The following is a 27,889-nucleotide window of genomic DNA, read 5'->3' as shown; positions in this document are numbered from 1 at the left end:
TCAAAAACAATGTGTCAGAACAACTGAAATAGAATATAAAATACTTTATTGATCCCCAATGGGAAAATGCTTAATGTAAATAGAATTTAAATAGAAAACCTTAATGTTCACATTGTTTGCAAGAAATTAAATGTTTATTAATTTTAACATGGATATTTTCAGTAGAAAACATTTTGTAATGGCATTTATATTCACACTTCCCTTAATTGACTTCAATCAATAACCCAGTTCTACTTGTCTAAATTACGTCATCTACTGAAGACAAAAAGCTTAATCTGTAAACTCATTTCATCTGGACTCGTGTAACTATCCAGTTCGATGGTGTAATTCTTCTCTTGTGTCGCCAGTTTTTTTTTTTTTTTTTTTAGATTATTATTATTTTTATTTTATTTTATTTTCTGTGTTTGCATCAGTCTTTAACCCCTGTGCCGCCACACTGGCGCATGTGAAGAGATTCCGCATTACGTCATACCGGAGGCTGCCTTGTTCTGCTCAGCTCAGCCAGAGCGCTGCTGCACGAAAATTTCCACAACAACACAAGCGTTGCAGGAGAGCGGCGCGATAACAACGGCTACTTTGCGCCGTGATGCAGCACCCCACGCCAAAGAAGTCGTGATTACTCCGCAGGGCGCGACGGATTCCCCGGGTGGACGGCAGTCACGGTGCAGGACATGCCTCGAAATAAATTCTGGTAAGTCTCTGTGCAAAGTGCGCTGCTGCAGCTGCTTCTCCTGGTGGAGGCAGGCTGCAAAACAGAGAAGCGACCTTAACCTACTTTGTTACTCTTGGTGAAATTAGTTTGTCAAGTTTGAGCAGTAAAAACGAGATTTTTATTTACTTGGTCATTTTCTGTCAGCATCAAGACCACACAGATTACTCTAAAGCAGGGACAGGTGATGCTTGAGTAGAGCATGTTCTGTAAGGTGCCTGTTGCCATTCCCCCTGTCCAGGTACATGTTGCATGTATTGTTTGTAATGGATTTTAGTCGTAATTTTACAAAGCGAAACACAACATGCCTCAGTCTATTCACAGGAGTGACTCTCCTTTGAAGCTTGTGATTGAAATGCAAATTAATATGTATCATATCACATAGTTGGGCAAGAATACACATGTTTAACCATTCTGCTTTTTATTCAAGCAAAGAACTCTCGTGAACTGAATTACAGCCTCAGCAGCCATAAATTTGTATCTGCCCTCTGAGTCCTAAAGTTTTTGCCCTTTTGCAACTGAAACCATGGTGATTATGGGGAGACGACACCTCCATCACGGCTCCATCACTGCCTGGTACGCAGCCTGCAGAGAAAGCTTGTATCTTCAGCTAAACAGCCTTTTTCTACAGCACCAGAGCACAAGAGCTAATTAACCTTAAGTCCCCATTGCAGCTTTTTTATTCCTGTCAGGGGGGTAGGATTTGGATGCTGGAATAGTTTACAGTCTCGTGATGTAAAAATAACTCTGCTCACTCAGTGGTAACAGCTGCCATAGTGTCTGGAGACCGACAGACTGGATTGAAACTTTAGTGTTTGTGTTCAAAGGCCTTGCATCATATTTTTTTTTACAAGTTGGCCCAGAATTGTAGTTCACAATGCTTGTATTGATTTCCTTGTCTAAAATCAAGATATATGTTAAAAAAAACTAAAGGAAAGAAGTGAGGACACTTTAGTTGAGACTGTAGCTAAAAGTGGCAAAAGAATGATGATCTTCAATTCAAATTTTAGTTCCTATACTGATGATTTATGCTCAAATGTATCCAGTGAGGATGATGAAGACTTTAGAAATGTTGTCTAAGTGCAGTGTTTTGGGGACTTATCAAACCGGTATCTTACAGAGAGATTTATAAGCGCTTTGTGGTGAGCCCAGACAGTCTTAGTATTGGTCTCTAGTGACAAAAATTTTAATTCAAATGCTAAAATTAGAGCAACATTAAGGTAGACATTGGAATTTATGCTCGAGTTGTATGTCTCCATAGTTTTTTTTTGTTTGTTTTTTTTTTGTCTTATCTAGCCATGCAATGGTTGTGCATTTCTCACCTTTCTCCACATAACCAGTCTATGCTTTATTCATGAGCATTTAACTGCAGTGTCCTAATTAAATCACCATAACTCCCACCGCAGTTAGTTTCCACAGATCAAGATGTTGCTGGGCACTAAAATGTAACTTCAGGTTAACGCTGGTTTAAATAGAAGCTTCATTATTCAATAGGCATCTACAGTCAGGTGATTTCTCTTTTATTTGGCTCACATACACAGAGAGAAGAAAAATGCTGCTACAGCTAATTATCTGTAAGAGAAAGTTTTTCGTTACCAATAAAATGTATGCTCTTAACCAACAATCTTAAGGGCATCAGTGCTTTTGCAGGCACCTTGTGGTTTGGCTATTTACTGCCTGCTTCTACTATCTTTCCTGGCATTGTGTAATCAGAGATTCATCTCTGTCCGTGTCCCACAGCTACGTACTGAGATTCTGGTTGCTTAACTATGGAAGTGTGGTTTCAAAATGTGGTTTCAACAATGATTGTTTATGATCCATACTTATACACTTCCATGCAGCTCACCCATGTTTCCTGCATAAAATATCTGTGCATCAAAAATGCTCAGCATTTTTGATGCACAGATATCAAAATGCTGATGCCATTGTCACAGTGGCATCATTGCCACAATGATGCCACTGTGACAATGATGCCACAGTGGCATCATTGTTAACCTTTAAGCTGTCACAAATGCATTTGACTTATGCCACCAATCTGTGTGATCCATATATGGTGGGGTTTTCTGTTCCACACCGCATTATTCAAAGGAATCTTTTTGCTATTTCGGTTAGTCATCTGCTTTGAAAGCCAATGGAAGTGCCTGTTGCAATTTATTTATGTTTCAAAACTTATTTTTAGGATGTTTATTTCATTTTTTTTTTTTTACCAAAATACAATGATAAAAGTATTTTAAAAATGCTCCATTGCTGGAGGTTCCAAAGTTCACCAAAGAGGACACAACTAATTGGTCCTGTCTGCAGTGTTTTACTAAATGGCAGCAGGGACAAATTAAAACATAAAAACATTAAAAAGTCTTTATTTTTGTTGTTGCCTTGACATTTGCCCATCACAAATACTGTGCACCATTAAAAAATAGCACAGGTCATTCCCCTGAGACTGCCTGGCAGTGCAACCCTATATGCCCATCCCTGCTTTCATAATGGCATGAGACAACTCATTTTTAAAGGCACTTATTTTCAAATAGTGACAGAGTGACAGTGCCACGGCGAAAGAGTAATGTTTGCTGGGCAGATGCCAGGAATGAGGATTGGGCTGTGCAACTAGAGAGCCAGAAAAGCTGTTCAAGAATGCGAGGTCTTCTCATTTGTATTTAAAGATAGAGACGGCACATGCTGTATGCTTACAGCTTCTAAATTCAGATATCTTCAGCTAGGCCCATCCACATGGTCAAGGTTTTGTTGTGCCACTTGCTCATATTATGGACAACTGTTGGAAGGAGGAAGACTTGGCTTTGTAATAATCTCACTTTGCAAAGATAAAGAAAAATGGCTACAGTGGCTTGTGAAAGCTATGCTGGCTATCTTCCCTCTCACTGATAAACAAATTGTATTTTCTGTGCTGGTTTTTATATCGTCTCTACCAATAGATTGTATCTATCTCAGATATTTCCAAGGCTGAAAGCAAATGACAGAAGGTCCCATAACTGGCGCTCAATATATGATGGGGGGGGAAAGGATATTAATGTTCATCTGTAAGATTGTACAAGATAAATGTCACATTACAGACAGTAGAAAGTGTCAAAAGTAATTTAGCTTACATCACAGAAACATGGCATTTTACCAGGGCTATGAAGTACACTTTTAGAAATGTGTCTAAACTACTTAGTCCTGCATAGAACTCCATTTTATCCAAAGAAAAAAAAAGAAAACAGAAAACAATTTTACCATTCCTGCTGTTTAAAGTCCTTTCAATACAGTTCACTGGTACAGTGCAGTTCACTGGTTAATACAGCACTGAAGTAACCAGAGTTTCTCGCTATATCAAGCATAACTTAAGAATAAATGGCTCATTCTCCACCTGTTGCTGCTCAATGCTGGTCGGTAGCCTGAGAAAATGCCTACTACACTCACCCCTTATAGGAGAAGGAAGAGTAATGTCTCCAAACAATGCCCTTGCTAAATTAGAGTATTTGATATGAACATATGATTTGTTCCAAGTTAGCTAATGGTTTTCTGACATACCCATCCTGTGGTGTCAAGGGCTGATAATGTTCGTCTTGGAGTAACTGTATTATACATTACACTCTGCCACTCTAGGCTTGGTATGTATAATAACACAGTCCTCCCCTATAAACTGCTGGTCTGTTGGATGAAAGAAAACTCTTCAGGTTTTTCCTTCCTTGAAAAAAAGGTGGGGAATTTCTTAAGTGTTTAAAAATCTTTGCTATTTTAAAGTTCTTAAGTGGCCGGCAGTGAACTAGCTACATTAACAGATAGCTTGACTAACTAACACATCAATAGTTTGCCATACTCCCCCCTGGTAATGTATAAATGGCAACATTATCAAAGGTTGTAGTATTCTGTACATTAAGCAGCTTAAAACTACATAATGAATGTTTTTTTATTTATTCGATCCTGTCATTGTATTAAAAGCTAATATTTTTGAAAACAGTATTGCCGTTGTCTGCATATTGCTATTGGATCATGATTAAATCTTTTGCTTCAATACCACGTCACCTTGAAGTAATGCTATTTTTACTGAAAGTTATTAATGGGTGAAACCATTTTCTGATTTCTGTGAGTCTTCACAGTACAATATTTAAGCTTACCCGAGTCTGTTAAAGAAATTTAAAGCAGCAAAGCTGACAGATTGTCTTGCAGAAAAAGTGTTTCTTCAACTTACTAGAGCAACTGTGCTCTCAGCTTGTCTAACGATTTTATACAAAAGACGTTTAAAAACTTTTTTCTGCAAAACTTTTTTTTTTTTTGGTGTGCTGTGGGAGGTGTTATGCGTGTGTGTTTATGTACAGAGCAACTGGGATCTTTGCTGCCATGGCAACAAACCACATGACTAGGTGTATTAGATTGCCTCGGACAGTGTGCAATGAGCCTTGGTGTGAGCACTCTCTCTGCAGCTCTGCTCCGTTTCAAAGTCATGTTCCTGTCTAACTTTTAATCATTTCTGATGGGCATTGTTGTGAGACTTATTTCAGGAGCAGATTTCCTTAAAATGCTTGTGAGGGTCAGGTTGTAAGATCTGTTTACTTACTGTAGGTCTGTGGAGCAGATGGAGCTGTCGAACTATTTCAGCCCCTTTGAATGGAACAACTTTATCCTGCCATGTATGCCACAACTCCTGGCAAAACTAAAAAGTCAATGCATCAAGAGCATTTGTGTAGTTTAATTGTATTAAAAAAAAAAGAAAAAAAAAAAAAGAGTTAAGCGCATCCAAAGTTAAGCATCCAAAACTGTTAATTTTAACAGATGAACATTGCAAAAAAAAAAAAAAAAAAAACTTTTAGAAAATGGTGTTTTATGGGCTTTTACCTGGTGGGTTTTGATATTAGCTATATGGGCAGAAGCTCAGGGAGGCATTAGACAGAGTGACTGTGGAGCCTTTAGGAAAAATAAAAACATAATGTATCTGTCAGTATATACCCTTGAAAAAGTTTTATATTGCTTTAATGCTTGTCAAGTCAATAAGGAGTTGGCACTCCAGCTTGCTGTTGAGTCAAAGACTAAACTAAACTCCTAAAGGTCTGGGATTGATGTTATATGCAACTTGCCAGATATGGATCTTCTGTATATATCAGAAGATCTTGGAGATTTGCTTACTGTGCTGATTTTTAGTTCAGTTGATTCGACTCTGTGATAGAACATTAATCAAGCACAGCTTAATGAGCAAAATATCAATGACCTGACCTCTCATGGCAACTGTTAAGTTGTACATTTCAGACAGCAAGCGAATATTTTCTTCTTAAAGTTTATGTGTTAGAATAAGAAGAAATTAAGGAAAGGTAAGAATCTGAAACCATTTAACAAAGGTCAGGTTGTATTGGCATGAATACTAGGTCGGAGTATCTTCACAAACGCAACTACAGTGCAGAATCCCCAGTCTGCAGTGTCAGTAGACAATGGCGAACAGACAGTATTGGTGGTGGCTAAAGTTCACTGATGCATGTGGGGATTGAAGGCTTGGCCATGTGGCACTGTCCAATAAATGAGCTACTGTAGCTCAACCTAATGCTGGTTATAAGAGAAAGGTCTCAGAATACCTTGTGCATTACAGCATTTAGAAACAGGACCCAGGCTTTTCACAATGTTTTGCTGAATCTATATCGAAATCCACCAGTAGACGGTTAAGAGTAAAACGCTACTTTTCTTTGTCTAAAACTAAAGAAGATTAATGTTATGTATCTCCACTTGACATTTTGGACAATGAATTGCCACCATCTTATTTATTATTTGGTGAGTAAGCATTGAATCTGCTGTTGTGAATAACAATATCTCTCAGTCACTCAAGCAGGAATAACATTTTGACCAACATGGGCACCCTGACTAGTGTGCAGCCCCGCGTATGCAACAAACTGCAGAGCACTGTTTATTCTGACACCTACCTTTCTAAAGCATCATTAACTATTTGAGCAGTTTGATTTACATGGGTTAATCTCTTTGATCAGATCACATGTTCAGGCCTTCACTCCCTTAGGCCGCGAATGAGCATTGACCGCCGTGACCCTGTTGTCTGTTGTCCTTTCACGACCGTTTCTTCCTTTGATCAGTTGTAGCTAATAATGTTCACTGCACGCTCTGAACGCCTCACAAAAGTAGCAATTTTGAAGACGCAATGACTCGGTCAGCCTGCTATCACAATTTAGCCCATGCTTGCGCCTTTTAAGTCCTTATGCTTGCCCACATTTAGACCCTTTAACACATCAGCCTTGAGGACACAATGTTCACTTGCTGCCTAATATATCCCGCCCATAGACAGGTGCCATGGTGAATAAATTATCACGGTTGTTCAGTGTTCAACTGTTTAGTCATATGTTGTAAAGCTGAAAGTGTAATGACTCTGGCATTACTTTCTCTTCCTTTGAGCAGAATGATTGAAGATTGCGGGCGGAGGGGTGACAACATGGCAGACAGAAGGCAGCTGTATGTCGAGATGAGTAAGTGCTCAGGGCCACAGTTCATTGTGATGGATGGTGGACTGTTTTATGCTCTGACCGTAAAAACTGCAATTTTTTTTTTTTTGTATGTTTTGAGTAAGGCAAATATCACGAAGATCAAAAGTGTTTGCTGATGTCAACCAGTCTTGATCCAATTCTGAAATTGTAATGTAGATAATTATGGTGTGTACCGAGTGAAATAGCTCGTTATTGTAGGGTATGTGTTTTTGACATTTTTTAAAGGTTCATTGTAGCATCGCATGCATCCATTAATTATACTTGCTCATCATTTCAGTGTACTGGGGCTCTGATACAACCTAATCAGGTCATTTCACTCAATAGAGGCATTGAAAGCTCGTTTCTACGCTAACAAGATGCCAAGCATGTCTACATTATAATAGTGGTCCTTACAAAAGCTATTGCATTGTTTGAAAAAGTGTTTGTAAGATGAGCCCAATAACACACATATTAATTATTTTATGTTTTGCACATTAATATTCCTCAGAACATGAAATTACTAGTTTATCTATTCCAAAGTAAAAACTGGGAGCAAATTTACAAAACATGCTAAATGTGTACAAACCACAGGTTGTTCCTTCTTCTAATTCTCAAACTACATGACAACAATTTTATTAAATACACATACTGCAACTTAAAAAAGTTTTAGGAAATTATTACATATTAGGTTAGATATGCTAACATATACCTAAAGCTAAAGGCATGCCATGCAAACCAGAATTTACTCCTCCTCCTTGTCTTAAACTACATGTACAGATCCCACCTGGGTTTGTAAGTGAGGAGAGGAAGTTTATGACCTGATGCTTGATATTGCTCACATCTACTGGATTTCAGTTTTCAACTGCATGTTTAGTTAATGTAGTGCAGAAAAAAGCAGAATAGCAGCTTGCAGGACTTTAACTGAAGTGAGCTTGAAAGGATATTTTTTTTTATCTTTGTCTAATGCAACAGTTCAATTAATTGAACTGTTTGCTAAGCAGCTTTAGGTCTGACTATGATTTACACACAGAGAAGCTTCAACTCACTGAATTATGAGTTCAGTTATAATTTCATTGTAAAAATAAACCCATCTCCTTTTCAGGGGCACAGGATTTGGACTCAATACGATTATCAACATACAGAACAGCCTGCAAACTCCGATTTGTGCAGAAGAAATGCAACCGTGAGTCTGACGTAGAACACATTTAACATTTAACCTTATCCCCTGCTAGCTGCCAACAAATACGGCTCTTTCCTCACGGTTCTGTTTCCAGTGCATTTGGTTGATATTTGGAACGTCATTGAGGCTTTCCGAGAAAATGGTCTGAACACCATGGATCTCAATTGTGAGCTGGCTGTGGCTCGTCTGGAAGTGGTACTTTCCACCTTGTTCTTCCAACTTAACAAGCGAATGCCAACCACTCACCAGATCAACGTGGAGCAGTCCGTCGGCCTGCTACTCAACTTCCTGCTGGCCGCCTACGACCCGTGAGTAAAAAGTCACGTGACAGTCCAGCTGTCAAAGTCCAATTTCAAATTCCTTCAGCAAAGGAAGTGCATCAGAAACTGTTCTCCAAATTTCACTCTGTTTTGTCACTTCATATGACGAAATTATTATGATTAAATTTTTGTATTTTATGTTTATTTTAGGGAAGGCCATGGCAAGATATCTGTCTTTGTTGTGAAGACGGCGCTTGCCTCGATCTGCGGAGGGAAAATTCTGGATAAATTAAGATGTAAGAAAATCATAGTACTTGTAATTGTGAAAAATGATATTATAATCATCCATTTTTCCAGTAATAAATTAACATAATGAATTTATAAAGAGTTCATGGTGTCAGTAATGTGCTGTTTTAGAATTATTAACACAAGTTTTTTTTTTTTTTCTAGTTGCACTTTCCACATCTCTGTCTGTTTAGTGTGCAGTTTTTGCATTACTTTCCTTCTCCGTGTGTTCAACAGAAGTCATTATTCATTTTGTCATGTCTTAGGCTTTATTACATAATGCACAAAATCTGTGGGAGTTGCAGCTTGTAAGAGAAAATGAGAGGGGTGGGTGTATCATTATAACTGCTTTACTTTGATTTGTTTACAGACCCAAGTGGGATAATTGTATTGTATGATTCTGTAATTAGCCAACTGCAGCGGCAACTGACAATTAGTTGAATTAATTAATATTCTGTTTCCCCCTCATTGTTTCCAGATATATTTTCGCAGATATCGGATTCTGCTGGAATAATGGTGCACTCGCAGTTTGACCAGTTTCTGCGAGAGGTTCTCAAATTGCCCATGGCCGTGTTTGAGGGACCTTCTTTTGGCTACACTGAGCAAGCTGCACGAGCATGCTTCACTCAGCAGGTAAGGGTTCGTTCACCACTTAATGTACTGTTTCTTGCAAACATATTCATACCCACTGAATGTTTTCACATTTTGTCAGTGTATTTGAGATTTTATGTAACCAACAGATTAGAGGAGAATTTATCAGAAGAAGGAAATTGGCATGTGCCTTTCAAATACTTTTACACAGGAACTGCCTGGAGTTTGGTGCATGCATTTGTAATCAGCCATGGACCTCTTGTTTGCTTCTCTGATTATAGTTCACCTGTCAGTTTAACGTTTTGTGTTATATTTCATTTTGTGCTATCAAAGTAAAAAGGGATGTATACTAATGCACACAACCCTGTCAGAGTTCTAATAGGAAAAAAGAATAAAAAATAGACATTTATCCTTTTTGTTGAACTTCATAATTATGGTCTAATCTATGTTGGTCTGTCACATTAAACCCCTGCAGGAAGACATTTAGTTGCAATGTTTGAAATTTGAAAAGTTCACTACTTGTGAATACTCCTGCGAGGCGCCGTGTCAGCATTGACACGCTGTAGATAATTCCTTTGCTCTCCTTTGCACTGAACGTCAACAGAAAAAGGTCTCCCTCAACACATTCCTTGATACGCTGATGTCAGACCCGCCCCCTCAGTGTTTGGTGTGGCTACCTCTCATGCATCGGCTTGCCAACGTTGAGAACGGTAAGAAACGTTCCGGCAACGTAGCTGGGAAGCTCTCAGGCCTGAGGAAGATTTAAAGTTCGGCTTTGCATCACAGTCGCATGATTAGTCAAGCAAACACGCCGTGAAGCACACACTGCAGGGACATTACATGCACTGTATGAGTAAGAATGTTTGTGTTTATCTGCGATGGAGTCATCATCACAAGCAACCTCCGTGTGAACAGTAGAGACACTTTGTCATGGGCACACACATATGCACACCGTGCCATGTGTGTAATTGCTTAAACCGAGCGGATTCAACAAAGCTCGCTCGGCGTCTTCATGCATCTCTGTTGAAATTAATAAAAATTAATCCTATTTTCTGTGCGGTGTGCAAAATATCACAATTATTGTCTCATCTTTTTTTTGTATTTTTGTGTGTGCGTGTGTCTGTGTGTTTTGTCATGGTTGTGTGCGTGTGTGTGCATGCGTCTGGCTCCTCCTCTCCTCCCTGCAGTGTTTCACCCGGTCGAGTGCTCCTACTGCCATACTGAGAGTATGATGGGCTTCCGCTACCGCTGCCAGCAATGTCATAATTACCAGCTCTGTCAGGACTGCTTCTGGAGGGGGCATGCCAGCGGTTCCCATAGCAACCAGCACCAAATGAAGGAGTATACGTCATGGGTAAGGAAAGGGAAGGGGAGGAGGGGAGGGAGCTAGCTAAGGAAGGTGTGTCTGCATTGAACCATTCAGTGAGGCTATTTTTGTTCTGCTTCACTTCTTTTGACAATATCACCCTGCTCATGTCATGTTTTTTGAAAAGATACCTGTTTTTCTACTAGAAATCCCCAGCTAAGAAGTTAACCCATGTCCTCAGTAAGTCACTGAGCTGTGCCTCTAGCAGAGAGCCCCTGCACCCCATGTTCCCCGATATGCCAGAGAAACCTCTCAACCTCGCTCATGTTGTGTAAGTTCAATTCCTAGTTTTTTTTTTTTTTTTAAGTAATATTCGCTTGTACAGTAATTCTAAAACTGGATCAACGCCAGAGAGCTCCCCAGTCTTTAACTTCAGTTTGATTTTTATCCCTTAACTGATAATGATCCTTTAGGTGCCTTAAAGTCTATCGTGAATCTAGACAATCTCCAAGGTCATTTGATCGATACGGTTTAATTGTTCTAGTCTGTAACACTGTTTCCACCTTTTTATCTGATTAGTCGACCTAATGGCATGATAGTAAAAGGCCTCACCACAGTCAGAAACCTTAAGATTTTTCTCATCAAAATGTTGCGCAACCTCTGAAAAGTAGAAAACGGACACAACGATTCTAAGCATTCAAGGCTCTTTGATTTACATTTACATGTTTTGCTCGTATCTTCCTAATTCTTAACTTTCAGACAAAGGTCACATCTATAGTAGTGTTACTGATCAAGTAGTTGCTCTGTCAATTGATGCATTTTGCCCACATTTAAATTAAGTGTTTCTCAACATTTTGGGAAAAATCCACCCGGATTTATTCATTTTAGGGCTGTTGTAAACGAATATTTTAGTAATCGAGTAATCTATCGATTATTGTTACGATTAATCGAGTAATCGGATAAAAAAAATTATAAAATGAAATACTGGTAAATCTGGCATAATACCGGTGTTACTATCAGATATCAATATCAGTCCAATTTTTCATATTTGAGCATCCCTAACAGTTGCTTTTTTGTAGTTTAGAAAACTAACCTGTAACAATAATAGCTCACTTTCTAAGTTAACCAGAAGAAAAGTTATAGAAAAATCTGAAATTATATTGAATTTAATAACAAAGAGGCAGGCTCACAAATAATGCTTATAAAAAATGTCTACAATCCAGCTTTTAGTTTATGTATTCATCTTCAGTGAGTTTAATAGATTAATTAAACTCACCTTGCTACCTAACCTGTCACGCTTTGGGTTTGAAAATACGGGAAATGTCGCCTGGAGTGGGAGGAGAGGGCGAATGAACGTAAGATGGGGTGGAGGGGAGGAAATAGACCAGCGGACTGACGAACCGTTAGACCGGGGGACGAACACGGGGGGGAAGCAATACGGGATATTTACGACACCTTCACTGGTCACACTCAGAAACTCATCTACCAGCCATGTACGATGCGCTCCGCCACCCGTTTCTTCAGACCGGGATATGAAATTTATTGTGCGGTTCGTCGGTAAAGCTACATTTACACGGTGAGCATCAGCTACTCAGCCGCCCGCCCTGTTCAGGCTATCCGCTCACCTCAGCGCTCTTCCCGCCGTTCGCTTTCAACCAGCAGCCCCGGAGGAGAAATGCTGCCATACTCCAGTCATTCCCCAGTCATTTTAAGGATGCTTATTGGTTCCCCAAAAAACGATAAAAAGTCGGGCAGTATCATCAATCAATAAAATCCCCACAGGCCAATCTTGAAGATTGGACTTTATGCCGCTGAGACTTAGCTTTTGTCAACAACTCAGAGGCGGAAGTGAGAGCTCCGCGCAACGCAAATGAAGTCCCGGCCGGAACACGGTGCGCTAACTAATAAAACATAAATTAACGAAGCTTCGAGGCAGGTAAATTTTCCTCGAGGAATTTTAGTAATCGAGGTACTCGAATCATTCGAGGAATCGTTTCAGCCCTAATTCATTTATATGTAAACTATGTCCAAAGTACAATGCCTCAAATTAAATTTTCTGCGACAAACAGTTTCAATCTGCTGAAAGCTGGGGGCAGGTATCCGGTGTTCGTCACCAAACTGGTTCCAATTCTTACCAGATAATGTAAAATCTGGTGTCAAAACTTTAACGCAAACGTTTCTGTATTGAACCACGACAAAAACTTCAATCTTGTTTTGTTGACCTGGTCAGATTGTAATAAATTGTTCTTCTCTCTGTTCTTTACTTCCTTCACCCTAGAGACACGTGGTGAGTTTGTGTTAATTCCATTTTCACTTTGTCCCGTCACACACATTATCTGTCAGATCATTTACTGACATTCACAGTCACAACCTTGTGCCAGCTGATGCCTTTCATGCATGACACATAACTAACCATATTTGTTGTCATATCGCTGTACATGCATAGAAATGGAAATCAGAGAAATATAGTCAAAAGGAAATCTACAAGACTTAAAACGGGATTCTTTTAAAGATCCAACAATCGTTTGCTGTTTGCTTTCTTGTGACTGGATTAGAAATAACTTTTAATTTCTCACGCAGGCCACCAAGACCAGTAAATATAACCAACGACTACTCGCTGTCCCACTCCATGCCTACATCAGGGAACCCTTACTCCACCAAAAAGTGAGTATGATCCTGCCAACAATGGTTGTCCTGGATTTTACAACAGATCTTTTCAGTGTGCCCCGTTCCCTAAAGGCCCTGTGACCCACACAATCTTTTGTGTCCATTCCTTTATTTGCCACACTGTGTGTGTTTGTGTGTGCAAACACTTGTGTATTTCCATTTGTTGTGGGTCCTAAAGCTGAATGTAAATGGCTTGCCTTACAGCCAGAATAATGATGCTGGCCAAAAAAAGTCTCGGTTTGGGGTTGCTCCACAGCTGTTAAAAGGGAAAGGGTAAGTGACGTAGGCCTTACTGCTGCAGATGCATGTGCAAACTAATGTAGAGCATAAATGTAGGACATAGTCTAAAGCGTCTCTGTCAGCAAAACGGCGTCAGTTCATTTAACACAGAGGGGTTTACTCAATTGTTCTCAAGAGGGTGTTTCGTGAAAATCATTTTCCATCAGCCCCCTGCACATTCACACAGTAATAAGAAATACTAAGTGCTATCTCTTAATATGTTGATGTTGCAAATTGCATTGTCAGTTGCTTTGAAAGATAAAAAAAAAAAAAAATACAGTTTATTTTTAAATTATAAACCGTTTGAGCTCCTCTGCATCTGCATGTAAAAGACTGGGATTATTTTACCTTCCATAGCTCACCCCTAAAAAACACAAAGGTAAAGTGTTGTTTTGCTTGGGCTATTTGCAGAGCAGAACATTTGACTGCATAGATTATAATGTGCAGACATTTTGATAGTTAACGCCAAGATACTGCACCTGTTGTGTGTGAGAGAAGAAGAATAGTCAAACTTATAGACGCCTTTACGAAAGACAAATAATATGAATAATATTTTAAAAATTAGGATAGTTGGCGCATTTGCTTGATTTTGTAAAAGCGAGTAACCAGCTAGGACTTTTAACAATGCTGCTTATAATTTAAGCCTTTGCTTCTTAACACTGAGCCAAAGGAAGTGAGTTCAGTGACTCCCCAGTGAGGGAATTCTGGTACTTTGGCAGAGTTTCAACTCTTAACAGGAGTGATATGTTGTGGATACTGAGACATGATGTTACTACTACATGTTCAACATCCACTAAAGGCATTCTGTAGATGAAGTCCAGTTTTTATTTTTATTTTTTATCTTAAAGTAAAACTGATTTTCAATTTTGTTTAGGTCCAGTTAAAGATAAACAGTAACAGACGATTAAGTGAAAGAACAAAGTAATATTAGGGTTTCCAAATCACATAATTTCACAATGTGCAAAAGTTTAAAGTATCTATTTAATAAATTACTTAACTTCTTCAGGTTTATAACAGCAGGACAACCAGCTTGCCAACTGTAATTTTAAAACTGAGTGATCTTAAAATGCGTGATTATCTGTTTTCCCCAACTATAAATAATTCCTGACTGCCTGTTTGGTCGTTTTTATTACTACGAGGAAAAATGTCCTACTTTTGGCCAGCTGACCTATAGGGTGCAGCAACAAGTAGGACAAGCGGCAGCACCGCATCATTCAATACAACACAAGCCTTCATTCATTAAACGTAATTGATTATACCAACACTCATTTTCATCAGTGATTTAAAAAAAAGAAAGAAAGAAAAGCAAAGCCACAAATACTACTGTAATGGACGAGTTTTCCGAATGTGAAGGGAAAGTATTGTATACACGGAATAAGAAATGTTAGGTTCAAATATTGGCTCAGAAGACGTTATTTGTTTCAATCTCCATCTTCCTCTTCGCTGGACAGAAATCGGCTTTTCTGCTCAGAACGGCTGTTCTGTCTGTGGTGGCTTGTTGAAGGAGTCGGTGGCCCATGCTTTTTGGATGTCTTGGAGATACCTTTCATTTGATTCAGAAGCAAATGATCAATGGGATAGAACTGAATCCTTTCAGGTTAAGCCCAAGCTTTCCTTCCAGGTTGATTTAGCCTTTCTCTCTGTGTGTTTCTGTTCTTTGTCTGAGTCAGCACACACTGCCTACTGGAGATAACGGCTTTCAGGACACATCAAAAGCTGATTAAGCAGCCAGATGCAGACTTTGGGAAACATTTAGCCACATCGCATTACACAACCAATAAGAAAAGTGTTTTTTTATATACCTAATGCAGACGATATAACGTAGACAGACAAACATGTCTTAATTTACTTAACAGGAAATTCTGAAGGGATCTGACGATGAACAATTAGAGTAGGGGTTCTCAACTCCAGGTCTCAAGTGTTGGTGTTCTGCAACTTTTAAATGTGTCCCTGGGCTAACACATCTGAGTCAAATGGCTGAATTATCTCCAGAGTCTGTTAATGATCTCATTATTTGACTCTGGTGTGTTGACACAGAGACGCATCTAAAAGTTGCAGGACACGGGCCCTGGAGATCTGGATTTGAAGACCCGTGATTTAGAGTGTTGTCAGCTGAATAAAGGTTGACAATAAAGATTGTCAGCCTCAGCTCCACCAGCTGCTCTCGATTTATGTGTTCGCATCCACCTGAGTAATATGTAGTTGCGACCCTGGCTTGATGTATCTGGTTTGTTCTGTCTGGACTCATGTTTGCTTTTCTTCTGAATCAGCATTAGGGTCGTACAATTTAGGAAAGTGTTCAACATTTTCTTAACAAGAAAAGGTTATAGAACCTTGTTTTTATATATCCTTGGGTTTTTGTTTTTGTTAAAGAGACTGTTTCAAGCTGTTCTAGATAAAGACTACTGTCTGGGAGCTGATGTTAAGGTCTGACACACGCACTGATATATTATAAGCTGGAACAGAGCAGAAGGCATTCATTTCCAAAACTCATTGACTTCATGGCTTTAGGGTCATTGTTATGTGGTTTAACAATCTAAAAATCATCAGGGGAAAATATTATTTTAGCTCAGTCTAATGTAATGTTGAAGACCTTTACCCCAAGCGTTGGTCATAGTGTACCTATCTATGTATGCATATGTGAGCATTTTACAAACTTTCTTGAATTTCTAATATTGGCTGTTGAAATAAAAGCATCCACATAAGCGATACTTTGAGCTACAGTACTTTTGCAGTCATTAAGAGTTAGGGATCATCATGACACGTGTGTGTGATTCTATTGATGTTACATTAGCTGCTGTTTGGCCAATGTAAAAGTTTCCAACAAGGAGATTTTTCGTGGTGGTTAGAGGAGAGAGTCAGATTTTTGCTTCAAATACCTCCTGTATTATGTATTTCTAATCACTGTACAGTAATAATATAGAAAAAGAGCTTAGGAAAATATTTACTAAAAACAATAGTTATCTGAAAAGACTAACTTCCTAATGACAACCTAATGGAGCTTGCATGTAGTAGCTCATAAAGCAGTTGTTAAAAAAAAAAAAAATCAGTTAGCTTCAGTAGCTAAATCAAAAGGCTGCATGTTTGACATATTTCACCAATATATTGTCTATTTTTTATTTTTATTTTTTTTGACTATAGCAGTTCAGCTTTTAGACGTTTTTTTTGTTGCTGTTACCGGGCATGTCTTTAATTGTGCTCCTAGCCTCCATTAGGAGTGGCTCTCCCAAATATAATATGGCCTTGTTTATCTCTAGTCATCCATGAATAGTTGTTTTTCAGCCACTCTCCTCCCCTCCTTTGTTGTGTGCTTTTCTGCCTAAGTTTCCTCCAGCCCCCCACTCTGCACCCCTTCCCACACTCACCCTCTTGTTGTCACCTGTGTAACATAATGTTTTGTGTTTTGTGAAACCCTGCACTGTTCTAGGTTAAAGTACAACCTCGACGTTGCCGATAGACTTGCTGACGAGCATGTTCTCATTGGCCTCTATGTGAATCTGCTCCAAAACAGCCCCAGATCATGGTTAGTCGGTGGGCAAAGTGTTGTTCTGCTGACCTCTCACCTCACGGCCTTTGCTTTTAACCTGAAGTGCTTCTGAGCGTGTCACACTCCTAACAACGCATGATGTCAAGCAGTTTGAAATCTCTGTTATCTGTCATCAGTGAGCCAAACAAACTTTCTGGTTCATTAGTTGTTGCCGAATTAAGTTTGTGAAAAGGGAAAAAAAACTGCATTAAATTAACTACATATTCAATTGCCTAAGAAAGACAATTGATCAAGAAAGCATGTAAATAATTTTGGTGAGTTTGAGTTTGGGCTGGAAAACGTCATGTCACTGAAGCATTTGTTAAATAATAGTTATGTGCACGCTGTTTTTTTATTATAACACTGTGAATATTCTCTCTGGTATGATGCCCTATTTGTGTCATAGTGTTTTATATATGGCGCCTGTACAGTGCCTTCCAAAGAATCCATAGCACATTTAGTCAAATAAAACACAAAGCTTTTGTGATAAATTAACAGAAAGTAGGGCACACCTGTGAAGTGACAGGGTAAGCATCCATGATTTTCAAATTTTTATTTATTTATTTATTTTTAATTTTTCAAATAAAAATCTGAAAGTATGGAGTCCAAATATGTTACATGTCCCAGCATGTAACATACTGACGTTTTGGAGACATAACGTAGAGTTTTGATAGGTGGCACAACTGCAGGCTACCAAGACATTGTCTTCTAGCTATAGCAGCAGGCTGCACAAGCAGAACATTAGTCAAGGAAGCATTCAAGAGGCCCATGGTAACTGTTAAGAAGTGCAGAAACAGCTTAGGTGGAGGAATATGTTGACATGACAAATGTTAGCCCAGATTTACAAATCCCCCGTCCTCTGTTGGAGAGGGGCAACAAAAGCCGCTGCTGGAAGAAAACTATAAAAATTCACATTTAAACTCTGCCACTTAATCTTTTGAGTATCACAAATATGTGGAAGGAAATTGCTGCTTAGAGAAATATTTACTTTTTTCTCCTACATCCATAATTCTCTTTAATAATGAAACTTATCACTCTATAGTACAGCATGCAGATATTGGTGGCAGGATCATACTGCGATTATGTTTCTCTTCAACAGGAGAAAAGCAATATTTCTGAACTGCAAAGATGTACTCTAAAAGATTTGTAACTGTTATTGCAGCAAGAGGTGGTTTTACAAAGTAATATATTGGAGGGAATGAGTATAAATGCGCTCCACACTTCTCAGATTTGTATTTTGAAAATAATGCTGAAGAGCATGTATCATTTTCTTCCATTCAACTGTTATGAGTGACTACCTCATATAATGAAACATATTTTACAGTTTGTGGTTGTAATGTGACAAGATGCGTAAAACTATTAATACTTCTGCAAGTACGTAAGTATTTCTATGTGTACGTGTGAATGTTAAACCACATTTTCTGCTCTGGGGAATTTCTAACACAAAGCAATCTTTGTTCTCATCTGCACTTTCAAATAATACTTCAAATGCTTACTTTTTCATGTCTTTTGAATGCCCTAAAATCATTTTGTGGACTGTGTGGAGCTGGCCTAACAAGCTAATCAGACTCTGTAAAGCAAAGCAATCCTCTTCCCTGTTTCTTCTGCACGTTTTTCTGCGCAGAGCTCCGCAGTATTAATTGTGTCATGTTGTGATTCTCTATTTTCCTCTTGAGCAGTTTACTGGAAAGCAGTAACCATCAAGATGAGGAGCACAGTCTCATTGCTCGCTATGCTGCTAGACTGGCTGCTGATGCTGTGGTGAGATATACCGTACATATGATGTTTATTGCACGCAAATATTAGAGCTTGTTTAATTGTTGTCTGGCGCAAAAAAAAAAAAAAATAGCCTTGATGACTCAAAGGGGTTAACATATACTGCTACTCCGTTTTTCAGTCTTTTCTTCTGACATGGTGGTTGTTTTATAGTAAACCGGAGTAGGTTTGATGTATTGCTGATGACTTAACGCTTTACAGTCTTGTCTAAAATATGACATGAGTCAAAAGATGACATCACCCATGTAAAAGCTGCCTCCTGTGGCGTCTCTTGCTTGATTTGACCTGCAGGTTCAACAGCAGAGGGTCCCCATAGACCTCCCCTACTCTCTGGATGCCAACAAACAACAGAGGCAGCTCATTGCAGAGTTGGAGAGCAAAAACAGGTTAGAAATGACTGTGTTTATCAAATTGTTCAGTATACTTACAAAACATCATTTGAATGATGTGTATGTGTATATATGTATATATATATATATATATATATATATATATATATATATATATATATATATTCCCTGTGGTACATACAGTATCTTCAGTAATTATTTTTCTCCTTAGATAATAATCTCCTTCTCTTTCATTGAAGAATTTTATTGTTTGTAATAAATTTGAGCAATTTCAACCTTTCATGTCGACTTCCATGGCATTCACTTATGCTTTTTGCATAGATGATCTTTATAGCAAAATTATTCTTTTTTTGTTTTTCTTTGTTTCTAATAAAAAAAAACATTCTGTCAGAAGGACATTGTCACATTTACACATCCATATTGCTTCAGCTGCTGCAGATCAGCATAAATTGCTGTTTTAACTTAAAGGTTGAGGTTGAGTGTTTTTTTTTTTTAATTATTATGTATCCTCTTTGAAAAACAATGGAAATTATTTTTATGCTATATTAAGCTAATCACTTACAATATGTACAGGGTTTTCACATTACAAATGAATGAGCTGTGTGATTCTTTTAAATGAGAATATGGGAAAAAGGTCAGGTATAAATAATGAAACATTTTCTGCTGCTGTATATTTAGGAGACTAATACTTGGCCAACAAGGCTGTCTGGAACACTTTATTCTTAGCCAATCTTTGTGATGATGTTAGATGGTGTTTGCAGGTCATAAACCTGGAATGTTGCTGTTTTAGTCTGTGTTTAAAATATTTACAGACATAACTAAATCTTTCATCTGGCGAAAAAAAAAGAAAAACTTTCTTGATCAACCTCCCCTGCATCCAGATCCAAAGCAAGTAGAATATGAACATTGTTAAGCAGCTCTGTGCAGCTTTTGGATATCTCCAAACAGCTAAAAGATTACATTGTTACTTAATGTTTCTGCTGCCCCCTAGCGATGAGAAGTAAAACACACTTGTTCAGTCACATTGTAGAGCTTTTAAAAAGTGTTCAGCACAGAGACAAAATGCACATTGTGCTCCTTCAGAACAGAAAATAAAAAAGCGTTGCGTTTGTGCCGACCGCAGAGAAATCCTGCAGGAAATCCAGAGGCTGCGTCTTCAGCATGAGGAGGCTTCCCAGCCGCCACCAGACAGGGGCCAACAGAACCCCACCCTGCTCGCTGAGCTGCGACTTCTCAGGTAACTTTTTCAGTCAAACCAGCGCTTGCAAGAGAGGCACAGTTCCGCTGAGGACGCTAAAGAAACCATGTACAGAATGTAAATTAAGAGGATGCGTCGGCATCTGCAGATGTCGTCTTTTCACTCCTATTGATCGAACATCATGTTTTCTCACAACTCGTGTCTTTTGTTAGGCAACGCAAAGATGAGCTCGAACAAAGAATGTCTACTCTGCAGGAGAGTCGCAGGGAGCTCATGGTGCAGCTGGAGCAGCTAATGATGCTTCTCAAGGTACTACAGATGTTGCCTGTCATCTATTTGAGAGCACTGCAGTGTGGCCAAAAACAGAATGCAGTTTAGGTGACTTTGTGTTCACTGGAGGAGTACAAACTGTATCCTGTGTCTTTTTTTTAACTCAAGTGCTGAGTTCCTGTGCAAGTTGTGGTAAGAGGATCTTCCATGTCTGGAAAAGCATGGACAACCTTTTAAGAAAAAAGAAATATTCCCAGAATATATAGGCTCTCCCATCCAAAATGTATTTGTGAATGACTGAATGTAGTGTAAAGTGCTTTGGAGTCCTCTGGACAAGCTAAAGCACTGTACAAGTATGGGCCAGTTATTGTTTTTCTTTCTTTTTTTTTTTTTTGTACCATCACAGTATTTGTTTTTCACATTTGTATTTGTATTTGTTAAAGCCTGACCACTGCGGAAATACCTATTGTAATTTCACAGTAAAGTTCATTGCAGATTGAATCTAGACGCTGATAGTGTGTGTGTGTGTGTGTGTGTGTGTGTGTGTGTGTGTGTGTGCGTGTGTGTGTGGGTGTTAACTTTATTTATTTATTTACTCTAGTGAAGTAGGTTTTGAGAACTGTCACGAATTATCATTTTGCCTTTTATTACAATTTCCCCAAACTTTGGATATTAGTTGAACTTCCAGCATCCCAAAAAATCAATGTGATGTTAAAAAAAAAATCTCCAACAGATACCTTCAACAAATACGATTCATATGCTCACATTGAGCCATATTATGTTAACTCTCTGCACCAAGACAGAATTTTCTCAAAAGAGTAACATTTGATAATGAGTTGCGTGTTACAAACCGTCAAACTTTGCATGACGATATATAACAACCTTCGTTCTAACAATCTGCGGTTTGGTTTCTTCCTGCAAGAGTGCTGGAGCTCTTCAAGGAGCCCACATAAACCGCTCCCTGCTCTGGCTTAAGTGGAGAGGATATCAATCTAATTAGCCTTAACGGATCAATGTTAATTCATTAAACTTGCATGAGGAAGCCACATGCTGGCCACAACTTTGTGGAAAAACAGATCAAATTATTTTTTTAAGATCTAATTAGTGTTTTATAAACTTTCAATTATTGTTGTTTCTTTCTTCTTTTTTTTTTTTAGCTAGAAGAAGAACGAAAACAAGCAAGTGTAAGTGGAAAAAGTATTGCCTGGATGCCTGTATGTGATGGATACATTTCTGCCCTGATGTTTTGATTGGTTTAGTTTTGCTTCAAGCAAAGTAGTTCCGTAATTTATCTGAGTCTAGGCATAAAAGGTTTTTATCTTTTTATGTTGCTAACTTCAGTGTATTTAAGTTGATGCTATGTGATAGACCAATTTGTAAAGCAGAAGGGGGGGAAAAAAAACCCCTATAAAGTAAATCCCCAGAGAGCCCGTACTTTGAAGAGCATCTGTGAACATGAACGTTGACTCTTGCCACAAACTCTCAAACGCATTTGAGTCAGATCTCTGATTGAGCCATTCTAACACAGGAATACCTTTCATATGTAAATGGTTCTACTGTAGCTGCTACAGCGTTCCCGCAGTTACGCACATGGGATGATGGTGCTCAGGGTGTTAGTTTTTCACCACTTTGCTTAATGCATGTAAGCTAAAGTGTTCAACTTTGTACTCATGACCAGGGCACTTTCTTCCACAGGTTTGCTGTGACCCCCTGTATGCATTGTGGAATACTTTACAAACTACTTTTTAAGTTTTTTTTGTTTTGTTTGTTTTTTTTTCTACATTTGTGGATGGCTTGACAAATGACCTATTATATTTTCCCATCTGAGCTGGGGTTTCTCTGCAGCTCCTCCAGAGTAAGCACCTTCAAGTAATGGATTAACACATTTTCTGAGATGCTGGGAGCTTGACATATTGTTTTATAACCTAACCCTGCTATTCATTTCTCCTAAACTTTATTTCTCACCTGTCTGCTGGTTCCTTGGTACTGATGATGCAGCTCGTTCAATAATATTTTCTAACAAACTTCCGTGGCCTTCGTGGTACAGCTGCTTGAGATGGGATAATGTAAAGGTGGATTCTATTTACTGATTGGGTAACTTTGAAGGCACCTTGTTTGCACTGAAATTTATATGAGCATATCAGAGAAAAATGGAGTGATCTCATATGAATGTCTCGCTTTTCAGGCTTTTTGCAAAAGAAAAAAAAAATCTTCATAATTCTCCTTCCACTTCACAATGATGGTTTTGTGCTAATCCTAGCAAAAATAAATAAATAAATAAAAAATCAGATATAAATATTTTTGGTCTTACCTAATAGTAAATGCATATTTACTGCTTCACATATCTTGCATGTGTGATATTTGCTTTGGTTCTTGCTTTTCAAAAACCTTAAATGAATAAAACCACAAGAAGAATTGTTGAACGATACTTTGTGTTGCTTTTTTAAAATTTTTTTATTAAAAGTTTTCCTGTGACTATGTTGCGATTAAACCAGTTTTCTTTAAGCTCCGTGCCACAGCTTTGAAACACCCTGTATGCTCTGCAGACTCAGGGTCCCGGCTCTCCACGCTCTTCTCCCAGCCACACCATCAGCCGGCCGATCCCCACGCCGATCCACTCGGACTCTGCTGGCACCACTCCGACTCACACACCTCAGGACTCACTCATGGGCGTGGGAGGGGATGTTCAGGAGGCCTTCGCTCAGGGTAACACGGCACAGCCTTCATTTTGTCCCTTGAATGCTCTGTGCTGTCACTTTTAAAACAATTTGGAATGTTTTTTAAAGGTCCAAGGAGAAATTTGAGGAACGACCTTCTCATTGCTGCCGACTCCATAACCAACACTATGTCATCGCTTGTGAAGGAGCTTAATTCAGGTAGAAGTAAATGGGATAGAAACGATTGATTTCCAAACAGCAGCTTTTTAAAATCTGCTTCGTTCCACAGAAGGTGGTAGTGAGACAGAGAGCCTCTTGGATTCCGACTTTGGACAGTGTGACCTAATGGCTCCAACTTCCTCAGATTTTTACTTCACTTATAAACCAAGGTATTTATCAGATACAGTAGCTATACCGGCTGAAGAATCTTTATATCATCGGGGTTTGAAAAGTGTTCATGCATGAGTTCATTGTTCATTGTTGAAGTTGCTCAAGGTGAGACTTATTTTTTGTTGCTCTTGTATCAGACCTGCTAGAGCTGCAGAAGAAGAAAGTTTTGAAAACAGTCTTGACCAGCAACTAGAGGAGGAGCTCAAGTTGGAGGAGCTGGTAAAGCACAGACAAGAGACGGACAAAACGTGCTTGGTAAGTTCAGGCTTTAGATCATTTTGGCTTTGGATTGCTAAGTTTGTTTTAACCGGCTTTTTGTTTTTCGGTTGTCCAGGTGACAATGGAGCAGTGATTGCGGAAGCCCAGATGACTGGTAAGTTGTGTGGAAAGACTTCATCAGATTGAAGTGCTAAACTTCATGTTGTCAGAGGTCTGGAACTTAAAAGAATGTTTAATCTTCCTACCCAAAAAAAGGACTGTTTCCACTGCAGTGAGTGGTACATTTGAAAGTGGCCATGTTTTTATATACTAAGCTTAAATTTTATTTCCGTCTGAGGACCACAGAAGACAGAAGTGGGAGAAAAAAAAAATAAATTCTGATTTTTCCACTACTCTTGTTGCATAGCAACCATTTCCTCCAAGAGATTGGGAATACTTTCTATTTACGTACATCTAAGGTATCTTAAACACCATCAACATGCTTTTGCGAGATGTTTTCATTTCTCTGCAGGTAAGCAACAATAGTAGAAGACACTGGAAGGAGCAACACTGGGTTGAAGACATGCAGCATTGAAGACATGAAGAATTAAATCTGCGCTAAATCCAACCATAGAAATGCTACATTTATGTAAAGATATATTTTTTATCCAAGCACATATTTAAGGTAATACTGTGAGCTGGTGTGAAGAGATTAACTGCTGAGCTTTCTATTACACCACAGGTGCCATAAAAACACGGTTATTTCCAAACTTTTGTTTAGTTTTCTTCTTTAGTTGTTTAGAAACCGTACACTGTAAGTACAAGGTGGTGAACCTCTTTCTTTCAAAATCTCATGTTTTTGGACACAAAGAGCCAAGCCTACATGTAAATTTCTCACCTGATTTTTAAGTCATAACACAAGAGTGCATAATGGTATAAACTGCTAACATCTGAAATATTTTTTATCTATTATTCTGGTCAAGACATGTGAACAAATTTAGCACTATTTCATACATTTCTTACTGTTGCTACTTGTAAATTTATTTCTGTTCTTTTTGTGTGTTTAGTTTGTTTTTGTTTTTTTAAACAGGTGGATTATGTAAATGTTTTAGATGGTGAATCAGTAACAATGATGCACACTGCCTTAGCTGTCTTGTTTGACCTCCCATTGCAGTTCTTCTACAGTACTTGACAATGCAGCATCTAGCCTATATGCCAAAGCATAACTACACTGATGCTGGTTGAGCTTAACCTCAAAGAAACCCCAGTGTGGTTCTGCAAATACAGTCCCCTTTACATTTAATCGCTGGTGAAGATGTTAACATGTATTCTAATAAATCTGGATTTTATTTAAAAATATATATATATTCTCACATTAAAACAATTGAAAATAAAACAACAGATTGTTAATTTGGATATATTTATTCTATGGAAAAGAAATTCCAAGTTAGGAAGTAATCGTTTTGAACAAAATCACTTGTTACATAATTTTGGCCTCTAATGCATCTATTACCATTCCTCTTTGCACAATGTCTCATTTATCGAGCATCTGTGGCCTTATCTTTCACTCCTCTGTTTTTCTTACCAACCGTTTCTCTGAAAGAATGAGGTCTTGTAAGGAGATGGACGTTTGAACAAGGTTGAGTTTGGTTCTGGTGAACCATTTCTGTGTGGACTTAGCCTTGTGTTTTGGATCGTCTCACTACCGGAAGACCCAATGGTGACCCATTTAGCAAAGTTTTATTCGAACTGTCCTGGTATTTCAAAGAGTTTAGGATTGTACTCCAGGGACTTGGATACTTACAACATAATAGATCCCACAGCAACATAAGGGGCATGATGTGCTTTACCTTGTATTCATTATCTGTTGTCAATCCAGACCCAGATTATTATCAGTGCGAAATTACCAGAGCACAAGGTCACAGTTAAAGTTTTTTTTAGCAAATGGCAAACACTTGTTCAAATGGTAGAAATGGAAATTACAAGAGAATTCTTTGGGTGCCCTTAAGTATCTTCAAACTGGTTAGAATCGAATCAAATATTTATGTTAAGTTTTCTTTTGCAGCCAAGGACATTGAATTGTACTTTATTCACTATAAACTCAAATTATTTTTAGTGATGTACAAACCAGAATTTAAATGAGTGAAAGCTTACAAACCAGCTACTGTTGGAAGGTTGAACATAGTTCAGATGTGGTTGAAATTTTATTGTGTTTGCAGTTTGGTAACAAACACAGATGATTATCTCACAGAAAGCTTCCAAAATAACGCAAATTAACTTTGTGTATTTGATCAAGACAGAAACCTGTCTAATAATGCAAGTCATGTGTCCAGGACTGCACATTCCTTTTAGTAGTGTAGTCATTCTTGCTTTACGCCTGCCGCTCTATAGAGTCTTTATTTTACTATACCGTTCGAAATAATTTGAACTGTGTAAAAAAAAAAAATGGAATCTATTTTCAGCCAGGTTAGAGTCCTGGAGACCTAATATTTTTTACATTGTTCATGTGTTGATTGATTTTCAGGTTAACTTCAAAGGGATAACAGTTCCCAGCATGGGATCTGAAAAATCCCAAGCCATTTGTTTACCAAATCGTCTGCTGTCCTTCATCCACATTTTCTCCCCTTCAACTTGCTAGAGATTTAAGGTCTTATGGTTGGTATTAGTTGGGTTTCGGAAGCTTTAGAAAGCTCAGTCAGCTGACTGAGAGCTGCACTTGCACAGCTCTCAAGCTGACATAGTACCTTGTCAAAACAAACACTTAAAGGTGTCAGTTGTACCAGCACAAATCAATGAAGCAATCCAAACCAGTTTGTAAAAAAATCTTAGAAAAGTTAGTGTTTTCACAGAGAATTGCACTGTAGATGGAGATACTACAAGAGGCAGACAAATTAATGCAGCACTATTAGGTCAATGAATTTAGCCAAGTATTAATCATAGATTACTCCCTCTCTCTGAGTCAATGTCATTACTCCCACAAACCTCCACGTGGCTTGCACACCAACACAGTCCTTGTGAGTGTGCATGTAAAAAAAAAACTTTGCCCTGCCACCTTAGGAAAAATGGCAAGCCCATTTAAAACCATAAATGTGTGAAATATAGCTAGCTTGATTTTTTTTTTTCTTTTAACTTTGAAGCAAGTTCATAGCAGTGATTTTTGCATGGTGGTGATGCATAATAAAGTGTTGACACAATATCAAAATTTTTGCCTATGAACTCTCCTTTCTCCTTTTCCATTTCAGAATGGCACACTTCAATTGGCTCGGTTTGACTCTGCACATTTATTATCTGTCATAAATGCACCGTTGGCTACCCTCAGCCTATTGTCTATAATTCATCACCAAGACTCACCATGTGAGGAAACATAAATGCAGTCATCTGAAACAGAATCTCATAGCTCTGTGAATATACCGAGTTGTTATCTTCATGACTTGGGCAGTAATAAAATGTACAATTAACATTTTTGGCCTTATCATATTTCCCATTTGCAGCTTTTACAGAAGTGAATACAGTTTATATATATATTTTTTTTGCCCTCAACAAATACTTATCCCTATTACTTCATTATCTTTCTCATTGTGTGATCATTGTTTAACCTTTCCACGTAGTCTCCACTTTGCCAGTTGTAAATCAGCCATAACGGTTCCTTTCCACGTTCAAGTGCAATACTGCCATCCAATGCTTACATAGGAGAAGTGCAGTTGTTTCAATGGCCGATTCTTTTACAGTATTTTTCTCTCTCTTTTTAACTCAAAGTATAACTTTTATGCGTTGCAATGATTTCCTTAAAATAGAGTTATA

General features: G+C 38.4%; 1 protein-coding gene across 2 annotated transcripts; it reads left to right on the top strand.

The window, feature by feature from the left end:
* The first annotated feature begins 230 nt into the window (after window positions 1-230).
* dtna (dystrobrevin, alpha) lies at window positions 231-27,290 on the top strand. Of its 2 annotated transcripts, XM_015008570.2 has the most exons (22): window positions 231-691; window positions 7,091-7,158; window positions 8,258-8,338; window positions 8,430-8,643; window positions 8,806-8,891; window positions 9,359-9,513; window positions 10,076-10,181; window positions 10,659-10,825; window positions 10,984-11,108; window positions 13,358-13,441; window positions 13,649-13,717; window positions 17,151-17,246; window positions 18,929-19,010; window positions 19,317-19,411; window positions 20,499-20,612; window positions 20,786-20,882; window positions 23,390-23,549; window positions 23,630-23,719; window positions 23,790-23,889; window positions 24,028-24,145; window positions 24,225-24,263; window positions 24,621-27,290. In XM_015008570.2, exons 2-21 carry the CDS (start codon window positions 7,092-7,094, stop codon window positions 24,240-24,242), a joined length of 2,124 nt encoding a protein of 707 aa, XP_014864056.2. In that variant the 5' UTR covers window positions 231-691; window position 7,091; the 3' UTR covers window positions 24,243-24,263; window positions 24,621-27,290. The 2 variants fall into 2 exon arrangements, with proteins under 2 accessions (XP_014864056.2, XP_014864051.2); XM_015008565.2 differs by lacking the exons at window positions 13,649-13,717; window positions 17,151-17,246 and having other exon boundaries at window positions 247-691.
* The last annotated feature ends 599 nt before the right edge of the window (window positions 27,291-27,889 follow it).

This window comes from Poecilia mexicana, unplaced genomic scaffold (assembly GCF_051168715.1).
Source record: "Poecilia mexicana isolate PSO_F unplaced genomic scaffold, ASM5116871v1 scaffold_17, whole genome shotgun sequence".
Lineage (NCBI taxonomy): Eukaryota > Metazoa > Chordata > Actinopteri > Cyprinodontiformes > Poeciliidae > Poecilia > Poecilia mexicana.
Note: the sequence above shows the minus strand (reverse complement) of the source record. Positions and strands in the feature narration are given on the sequence as shown.

What these genes read in the sequence shown, in the direction of transcription:
- dtna (XM_015008570.2), top strand. Translation starts at nt 7,092, where the DNA reads ATGATTGAAGATTGCGGGCGGAGGGGTGACAACATGGCAGACAGAAGG. An exon ending in GCAGCTGTATGTCGAGATGA is followed by an intron (nt 7,159 to 8,257) that starts GTAAGTGCTCAG and finishes TCTCCTTTTCAG; the next exon opens with GGGCACAGGATTTGGACTCA. An exon ending in AGCTAATGATGCTTCTCAAG is followed by an intron (nt 20,883 to 23,389) that starts GTACTACAGATG and finishes TATGCTCTGCAG; the next exon opens with ACTCAGGGTCCCGGCTCTCC.